The sequence below is a fragment of the Falco biarmicus genome, chromosome Z (assembly GCF_023638135.1).
Source record: "Falco biarmicus isolate bFalBia1 chromosome Z, bFalBia1.pri, whole genome shotgun sequence".
In the NCBI taxonomy this organism is placed as follows: Eukaryota; Metazoa; Chordata; class Aves; order Falconiformes; family Falconidae; genus Falco; species Falco biarmicus.
In genome coordinates, this window is record NC_079311.1 from 58,114,777 (window position 1) to 58,124,194 (window position 9,418).

At 42.8% G+C, this 9,418-nt stretch overlaps 1 protein-coding gene across 1 annotated transcript; it reads left to right on the forward strand.

Moving 5' to 3' along the window:
- Positions 1-220: 220 nt before the first annotated feature.
- BTF3 (basic transcription factor 3) lies at positions 221-7,773 on the forward strand. The gene is made up of 6 exons (XM_056325209.1): positions 221-373; positions 673-741; positions 3,402-3,515; positions 3,711-3,912; positions 6,947-7,003; positions 7,494-7,773. Exons 2-6 carry the CDS (start codon positions 673-675, stop codon positions 7,538-7,540), a joined length of 489 nt encoding a protein of 162 aa, XP_056181184.1. The 5' UTR covers positions 221-373; the 3' UTR covers positions 7,541-7,773.
- The last annotated feature ends 1,645 nt before the right edge of the window (positions 7,774-9,418 follow it).

Consider the following 9,418-nt stretch of genomic DNA (forward strand, 5'->3'; position numbering starts at 1 on the left):
TCTCCGCGAGTTTACCGCGGTGCGTCGCAGCGTGACGCACGCACGGCGCCCCTCCCCGGAGGCCGGGCCGCGTGAACGCTGTGCATCGCCCCCCCCCGCTCTCCTCTCTCTCTCTCGGATACTTGCGCATTTTGCGCACATCTCACGCTCGCCGGCCGACGAGCCGCCCACCCACCCCGTACCCGCCCGCGGCCTCGTCCCTCCCCTCCCCCCGCGGGCACCGCCCGGGCAGCGGCGCACGCGCAGTGCGGGGCGCGGCGGCTTCCTTCCGGCCGCCATCTCGCTCCGGCCCGCGTGTTGCGCCCGGTCCCGCGCAGCCCGCCGCCTTTGCGCCTCCCCTCGTCTCCGGCGCCGCCGCTGCCGCACCGGGAAGGTACGAAGGGGGCGGCGGGGGGCCACTGTTGCGCGGCCGAGGGCTGCGAGGCGGGGGGCGGCGGGGGGAAGGCGAGGCAAGGCGGGTACGGGCGGGGCCTGCGGGGAGCCGTGTGTCGCCTCAGCGGCGCCGCGCGGGAGCAGCCCCCTTCCCTGTGCGGGGCTGGGGCGCCCTGCTGCGGGGGGACGTGTGTGCGGGGCCGTGTGCTGAGGGGTGGCAGCCGACCCCCTCAGGCCCACCGTCCTCGCCGCCGGGCGCTCCGGACCCGTGTTCCATAAGCGCCCTGCTTGCTTCCACAGATGAAAGAAACAATCATGAACCAGGAAAAGCTCGCCAAGCTGCAGGCCCAAGTGCGCATCGGGGGCAAGGTAGGAGCTGCCTCCTCACCCTGCTCTCGGGCCTGCCGGCGTGAGGGGTCCTGAGCACCGGGGTGGGGGCAGCCCGGGGCGCTCAGCCGCCGGGGGGGCTGTGCTGCTGCAGGGGTCTCTGGACAGTGTCGTAGAAGCAGTATGTAGCGGCTGGAGGTTCGGCCTTTGCGCTTTGAGATTTTTACAATACGTTTCAGCAGACTGGCAGCCTCTGTTCTTGTGTAGGCTGTTTTAAAAGGCACGTAGGGTTTGAAGCGAGTAGATCTTACAGCAGGTGAGCTTAAGTAATAGTTTTCATCACAGATTGTAAAGGGTCCTGTTCCAGACTCTAGTCAGAAGTCTTTGAGATGCCCATGTCTGTTTTTTTGCCTTTCGGGACAAAGTTGGAAATTCTGTACTTGCCATACTTGTGTACTTGTATACTAACATTGTGCTCAGAAGACCTTTTTATTTTGTCACAATGTCTGACTGTGTGTAGCTGTGTGATTTCGTATAATGTCGTTGTGTGGTAGTACGCATTTTAATTAACAATGTCAGTTTTAAGGCAAGAATTTGTTAGGTTTTTTTTTATATACCCGAGGAAGTGTACACAAAGTATGTTAGAATACAAAGGATGCAACAGAACTCTTTCAGAAAGTCAGTTTCCAGGAACCTTGATTCCTGTGTTGAATATTTTTTTTTTTTTTTTTTTTTTTGCTTGTAGTTGGAGGTTTAGGCAGCCTTAAGTCAGGGTTGATGCAGTGATTGACTGGCTTGGTGATTTTTTACTGGTTGAGTAGAGAACTGCTGTTTTATATTTATGATTGCACGTTACCAGTGCATTTTATTGACTGTAGAGGCTTTTAATGTTTGTCATGGAAGAGCATGCATTTAGATTACAGCTCTTAACAGTTTTCTGGTCAACATATGTCAATTAGAGACATTAAGCAGAGCTTAGAATATGCTGGTGGTGCTGTCATTCTGTTTTAAAATTGGCCTGTGAAATACTTTGGGTGCCTGAAACTGACTTTTTTACTTGTTTTATAACTAGAAATTACTACTGGGATTCTTTGTAGCATTGTTACTGTGTAAGTTAAGATTGGTGTGGAGGAGGCAGAGGGGGAAGAGCCACTCCTTGTGAGGAAAGCTTGCACATTGCCTCACCTGCAAGATTTTTATGATGCAAGGCTGCAGATCTTACAGATAAGCTAAATATGATGTTTAGGTGGAGGGCTACTGTAGGACTTTGTGTGAAATTCGAGATTTTATATAGAGTATAGCTACAGCTAAATATCATGGCTCTTCTTCCAGACCTTTTTAGAGGAGTGGCAGAGGAGTCTGTGCTATTCCATTGATGGCCTGCTGTACCCAGGCCTCTATCATAGAGGTAGAGGGGTGTGAACAGCATGTCTTGGCATGATCAGGATAGAATTTGCGTAGTAAAAACTTGTAATCTTTAGAAGCTTAAATCTGGGGGGATGAAAGCAGCTGCTCTTCATTTAAATTAAACTTGGATTGTCTGAAGTTTGGTATCTGTTTAGTACGGGTAAAAAGGAGGTACGTGTTCCTACATAGCCTTCAGTTCAAGACACTATGTTTCTAAAACTTGAGAGGTTGTTTGTCCAGAGAGGCTTAATGTATGCCTTATGTGGCATAATTTCTGGGTAGTCACGGTCTTCCAAGTATTGGTTTCATGTGACTTCATCATTAAAGTTCCTCATTGTTTCTAACTGGATTGCCTTAAAGGTGGTAGTGTCCAGCCAGTTTTCTAACTTATGTCAGTTAACTCAGCAAGATATTGAAGCTATTCATATGGCCAGGCAACAACACGTTTGCTTACTGCTAGCATGTGGTGGATGGGCAGCTCAGGTAGGAGGACTTAGATTAGTAGTTACAGTGTGTCAAAAAGCTTAGTTTCATGTATTCCTACACATCTTATGTCAACATTTACTGAAGTCTTAAGATTGTGCAAGGAAATACAGAATGATACCTTCCTCTCTTTTGTAGGTATAGATATCTTCTAATATGGGACAGTGATTTCCCTGGAGAAATCTAGAGCTCTGTTTGCTTTCTATACAGGGATAGTCTGGAATACGATGTAGAAGTGTTTTTTTAAACACACTTATAAAATACTTTAGGAAAATTTTCAAAATTCTTCAAAATTTCAAAAATTCTTCAAATAGGTATGCCCATCAGATGGGAGATGTCTGGAATAAAAATTGAGTCTCTTGACTTTTCTTGTTAATTATGTGTGGATAACTTTATGGCTTCTAACTTACCAAAATTTGACTACAATTTAGGATGATTTAAGGAAAAATTCATGAGCTTCAGAAATACCTAAAACTGCTGATTCTTCAGTTTTATGCCTATGATAACTGGCAAGGGTAGACTAGCAATTCTTTTTTTCTAAGGTGCTGCAGAATCTGTATAAGAATTGTGGAATAAATGTTCTCTGGTGCGTTGCCTCCAGAAACTTTTTGCTTCTCACAGGCATGTAAAGCTTGCCTTATAGCAAAGGAAAGACTGCTGCAGTGCAGTTGGAGGGGTGGGGTTGTGTGTGCTATAACACTGAAGTAGAACTTAAGTTGATTTATAAATGACTGCAGAGTAGTTGAACAGCCCTGTGGATTAGAGGTTGTGAAGAACTATGTAAGTATTAATTTGTAATGTTTTTTGGAAAGGGTACTGCCCGCAGAAAGAAGAAGGTTGTCCACAGAACAGCTACGGCAGATGACAAGAAACTTCAGTTTTCATTGAAGAAACTGGGGGTCAACAATATTTCTGGAATTGAAGAGGTAATTGCTTCAAAGGAAAAATTACATTTCTGTATAGAAGTAGAAAATGTGACTAAATCAGTTTCCTGTTAAGTAACATCCTAAACATGTCTGTAAATTATCATTAGGTCTTCTCTGAGCTTTAAGAACCTCTGTTTCCTGGTAAGTTGAAAAATCTTGCCAAACTGCTTCAAATACTGTTTCTTTGTCTTGCAGGTAAACATGTTTACCAACCAGGGATCAGTCATTCACTTCAATAACCCTAAAGTTCAGGCATCTCTGGCTGCCAACACTTTCACTATCACTGGTCATGCTGAGACAAAGCAGCTGACAGAAATGCTTCCTAGCATCTTAAACCAGCTCGGAGCTGACAGTCTGACCAGCCTGAGGAGATTGGCAGAAGCTCTTCCCAAGCAATGTAAGTTGAAACTTGAATGCGTTTCATGCTAACAGCTGACACAAGGCTTATTTGTATAGCAGCAGTGAAATTCAGTGCACTGTTGTTGTCTGCAAGCGTATAAAATGCTTATAAAGAAATGGAACTGTTAAACTTCCTTATAGTTGAAATCCAACGACGAGTATAACCAAATAAAGCAGAGGCATCTGCTAGCATATCTTGCAGCTGGTCTAGGACTAGAAAGCTGAAGCCAGACTTGATTTTGTGATATTTTAGTTCTTGGTGTGGCTACCACATTTTGACATACCCCATTTGTTAAAGCTAGATAGATGGGTTACTGTGGAAGAGGCAGGTTTTAAAAGAAGACAAACTTCAAGTATGTCTTTTTCAACACTTTGAATGGGGACATAAGTAATGGGGAAAGTGACTTAGACATCTTGCAGCTGCTTTGCTGCCTCAAGGTGTGGTGAAGGTGTTTCTTGCATGGGCTTTTTGATAGCTAGGAGGAATGACATGGTATTTGTAAGTGTCGTGGTTTAACCCTAGCTGGTAACCAAGTACCACGCAGCCGGTTTCTCTCTCCCCCCTCACCCAGAGGGATGGGGAGGAAAATAGGAAAGGAATGTAGAACTCGAGGATTGAGATAAGAACAATTTAATAGGTAAAGCAAAAGCCACCCACCCAAGCAAAGCAAAACAAGGAATTCACTTCCCATGGGCAGGCAGGTGCTCGGCCATCCCCAGGAAAGCCGGGCTCCATCACACATAACGGTTACTTGGGAAGACAAACACCATAACGCCAAGTGTGTATCCCCCTTCCTTCTTCTTCCCCCAGCTTATATACTCAGCATGGTGTCATCTGGTATGGAATAGCTCCTGGGCTAGTACAGGTCGCCTGTCCTGGCTGTGTCCCCTCCCAGTTCCCCGTGCCCCTCCAGCCCTCTGGCTGGCAGGTCCCAAGAAACCAGAAAGTCCTTGATTTAGTATAAACATCACCCAGCAACAACTGAAAACATCAGTGTGCTGTCAATATTGTTCTCTCACCAAATCCAAAACACAGCGCTGCACCAGCTACTAAGAAGAAAATTAACTCTATGCCACCTGAAACCAGGGCAGTAAGTATGTATGTTACAATTTCTGTATGTGTAGAACAGTGTAGAGAATGTCATGAACATTAAGCTAGATACACTGACTTCCTGTTCCATTCTTAAATTAGTAAAAGAATGTGAACTTCTGTTTTTCCTAAGAGTGTGGGATAAGTAGATGAGGGACTAAGTATATGGTGTTTGGAAAAAATGCTGCCGCTACAGTGTGAGAATTGAAAAACAGGCTTGTTGACATTGGGAACATGCCTTGTGTTCTGTATATACAGTCTTCCTACTTTTCTGAAATACCTTAAACACATTCCTTCCAAGGTCTGGAGTATGTAAATACGGAGAAAATGGGAGAAGCTTACTGTGAACAGCTTCTGGTAGCTCTGAACTTGACGTTTATAATTTTTTCTTCCTGTGCTTTGCTGCCAACAAGATAGCCTCTGTTTTCCGTCCTAAAGTTGATGATAGTTCTCTCTTAACAACTTTCCACTGGAAAAAAAAAAATCCTACTAGAAGTAGTCTTCAGGAGGTGGGGCAGACTGCTTCTTTTCCTGTGCAGCTGAGGTCCTTCCGTTGTGGCTTCCTTGGGTAGGATTGAAAGAAAGCCTTGAAGGATTTAAAAGGATCCCCAAAGATCTGTCTTCTCATAACAAGGCTGGTGTGTACTGAGTAAGCTGAATTGTGCAGTTTTAATATTAGGGAAGCTTGTTTAAAGTCCTTGCTTTGTATGACCTAGCAAGTGACTATTCCTTTCCACTTTGGATGGATGCCAGAGTGGTTGCACAAAACTTCCAATTCAGCATTGTCTGCTAGATTTGGAAGCCTGACTTTGAAGAGTGAAGTGTCTGAGATGACTGCAGGTGCTGAAGTAAACTTGGTGTGGTCTTGGTGATGAGAGAGAATGCAGACATTTTAGGAAGAAGTAACATGATTTGCTTTTAAAATGTATTTGACGCTAAGATGCACGTAAGCTGGAGTAGCTTTCTGCTGCTAAAAAACAAAAGGAAGGGTTAGTGGTGACCTTGTCCCAGGCCCTTCCAGACCAAACTCTGTGCAGTTACCTGTTTACATTCTCTAGAAATCAGGATACAGATCTAGTATGAACCCACCTTTTCCCTCATGCTTTTGTTGAAAACTGGGAAGGATTAATTAGGATAAAACTGAGATGATAAGAGAGTATGACACAGCTTACCCTTGCTAGTACTGCTGAGAATAGCAGTAGAAGTAGTGGCACAGGCACCCAGGGACCTGAGATACCTATTCTTAGCGTTACACTGCTGCAGTTCAACAGATGCTCGTTGTTCTGCTACCGGGGATATGGTTAAGTCTGACTAGCTCTGGCAAATGTAATGGGAATAGTTAAGAAATTACTCAGTCAGCAGAGCTGTGGACCAGAACACAGGGTTACCTCAGCCACCTAAGTGTAAAATTGTGTATCCAGTTCCATGTTCCTCTGACTTTGCCAGGGAACAGTAATAACCTTTAAGTACCTCTAGTCATGTGTGTCTGCTGCAGCTTCCCAGTTAGACCTGGATTTTCTTTGAAGGCCTAGGATCCTAACATCAGATCCTTTCTTTTCCTGAAAATCTGATAATGTAAACCTTGAGAAACACAGAGTAGTCAGCAAACCAAGCTGCTTTTAAGAGACATTTGTAAAATCCGTCCCTGCGTTTGCAGCTGAAAACTTACCACAAAAGGCACCTGGTATATCTAGATGCAAGATGGTGACTAGTTAAGCTGGTATATAATGCATCTTCTCATTTCCCCACTGGGCTGTTTGAGCATTATCAGTAACAAATGAAATCTGAACTTCCCAGGTTAGTTGAAGATTTTTATTTAGTAGGGGAACTGGATAAAGCATTGCAGTGTAGCTCAGAATCTTTGGTAATGTTTTCAAAAAACACGAAGTGTGTGTGCCTATGGTGAGCTTGACTGATGCTTTTGAACTACTTGCTCTTGCAGCTGTGGATGGCAAAGCACCACTTGCTACTGGTGAAGATGATGATGATGAAGTTCCAGGTAAGAACAAGCATGCAACAGAAGAAAAGGAAGTGAATTTTACTGAGAGTTAACATGTATAGCATGAGATTGGGCCGTGGGTGGTAAGAGTATTGACGAGTCACTTGCTGTCACAGAATTTCCGTGGGCAAACTAGAGACTTACTGGTTTGAGCTAGCTATGGCTAAGATGATAATTTAATATGCAACAAAAAGAGTGGGAAGAAGCTACCTTCTTGGTATCACTTTGTCCAGGTGTGGGTATACTGAAGTTAAATGCTCTTAGAATTGTGCTTTATAATGAATCATCCAAAAATAAAATGATTGAGCCAGAAGAATGAACTGTGAAGCGCTTAAAAGTTATTTTGTCTATATTTTTATTCAGCTGAACATTTTTAATGCTGTAAGCACTTCATATGAAGTCAAACTTTGGGGGGAAGAAGGAAAAGCAAACCCAAAATGTTTGGCAAAGCAGAAGTGAGTCTTTAATTTCAACATTCTTCTTTTTCTAGATCTTGTTGAAAACTTCGATGAAGCTTCAAAGAATGAGACAAACTGAACTGAACTAAGTGTCACTTTCTGAATAAAGTTAAAACTTGAAAAAGCTACGTGGAGCTGCTATTTTATATTGTGACTGCTTTCATTTTATTACGTCCTGATGAGAAATCAAGATCTGTGATATTTGGAAACCCTTTGAACCTGCAGCTCTTTAGTTACTGCTTGTACACAATACTATTTTTGTGGCCTGATAGAATAAACATATGCTTTGAAATAAATCAGATTGCTAACAAATCTCTGCCTAGACACATTTTTTGAGTAACTTGTACACAAGCAAAATCCTATCTTTAATGAACTTTGGTATGCAATAAAAATATAAAAGAAACTTGTGTGGCTTCTTGTCAGAAAAGCAGGAAAAAAATAGCCATAAATATTAAACAACTGTAAAAGGTTTTGCTTTTCTGCAGACTGTCTTGCTGAATTGGAAAACTAACTTCTAAAAATTTTTTTCTGTGCATAATGGAGCATTTTGGACTTAATTGGTGAATTCCCAGTGTTCATAGGTCAGAGCTAAGTGACTCTTAAGTCACTTTGTATGTACAGAATTTAAGAATTTCTGTTTTAGAAACAATTGTTTGTGGATTAATATTACATAAAATTTGCAAGTTGGGAGAGAACTTTGCTTGGTCTTGAACAGCAGCAAGCTGTTGGCATCTTGGGGGAATTTGATATTAATGTTAATTTTTTACCTTCAGGGAGTGTTTTAATAGCAATTTCCAGGGTATAACTGTCTGATGAGTCAAATTGTACTTTCCCAGTATTTTAATTTTACTTACCTAGAATGTCTGTTGTGTGAGGGCATGAAGTATGAGAAGGGGAAAAAGCCTTAACAGAATTGATAATAGCTCTTTAGTTAAGATTGTATTCAGCATCTCCAGATCTGTTAACTAATTATATTTGGATATTTCAGGAATATGTTGTTTCTATTGCTTTTTTGTGTTCCAGAGAAAAAGTGAATTTGCTTTTTGGGCACAAAGAAGAATTCTTAAATTCAGTCTGACCCTTTGCATAGCTGGAGCTTCCAGGAGTGAGGGTTAAACTTTGTGGGGGGGCGGGGGTGGTGTCTTTTGTGATAATGATCACATCACTTCCATAACAAAAGCTAAGCTGGGATAGAAGAGTGCTCAACTACCAGCCTTCTAAGGTCCTCTCTGGGGTAGAAGTTGCAATTCATCATGGCTTGTGCAGGGTAAAATTCAGGGTAAAACTTCGCTGTAACGATAACAAAGTTCTTGTGCCTGGGAAAAGGTGAGGCTGTGCCTGACTTGCCAAGCACGTTTGTCTTGGTGTTCTTTGCTGTTGGGAAACAGCGGAAGAACTCGTTCAAGCTGTGTAGCTCCCGTGGTTTGAGGTAAGACAGCAGTCTGATGTGAACATGACATGACTGAAATCATGTACAAGAACTTGCAGTAACAGTTTCAGTTTGTCTTAGTTTGCAAGTACTTTATCAGTAAATTGCACTTTCAGCACTGAATTAAAGTGCATTCATTGAGTTGTGACAGTAAGGTGGAAAAACTACACTATGCAAATTTGAGTTTTGAAATGAGGGTGACTAAGTGAATTGCCCTGTAAAAGGTAAAAACAAATTCTACAGAGTTGTTTACCACCCTTCCTGTGACCTGTCGAGTCAATAAATGTGTGCTGGTATATTTTGAGAAATCTTAATGTGATGGCTGTTGTGTGGTTCAAATATGTAAGTCCTCAGAAATACTTCCTTTAAACCATTGTGTAGCCCTTACATATGAAATGTTTCATACTGGTTTCTGTCTCATTAAGCGACTTAGTGTCTTGCTTAGATGATCTAAACAGTGTTAGCCTTTTCCCCACTAACAGACATACTTGTGCTTCAAAAATAAGATCCTTTCTAAAACTGCCTTTG

Coding starts and splice junctions, on each gene's coding strand:
- BTF3 (XM_056325209.1), top strand. CDS start 673: ATGAAAGAAACAATCATGAACCAGGAAAAGCTCGCCAAGCTGCAGGCC. Junction 3,516..3,710: donor ATATTTCTGGAATTGAAGAG/GTAATTGCTTCA, acceptor TTTGTCTTGCAG/GTAAACATGTTTACCAACCA. Junction 7,004..7,493: donor TGATGATGATGAAGTTCCAG/GTAAGAACAAGC, acceptor TTCTTTTTCTAG/ATCTTGTTGAAAACTTCGAT.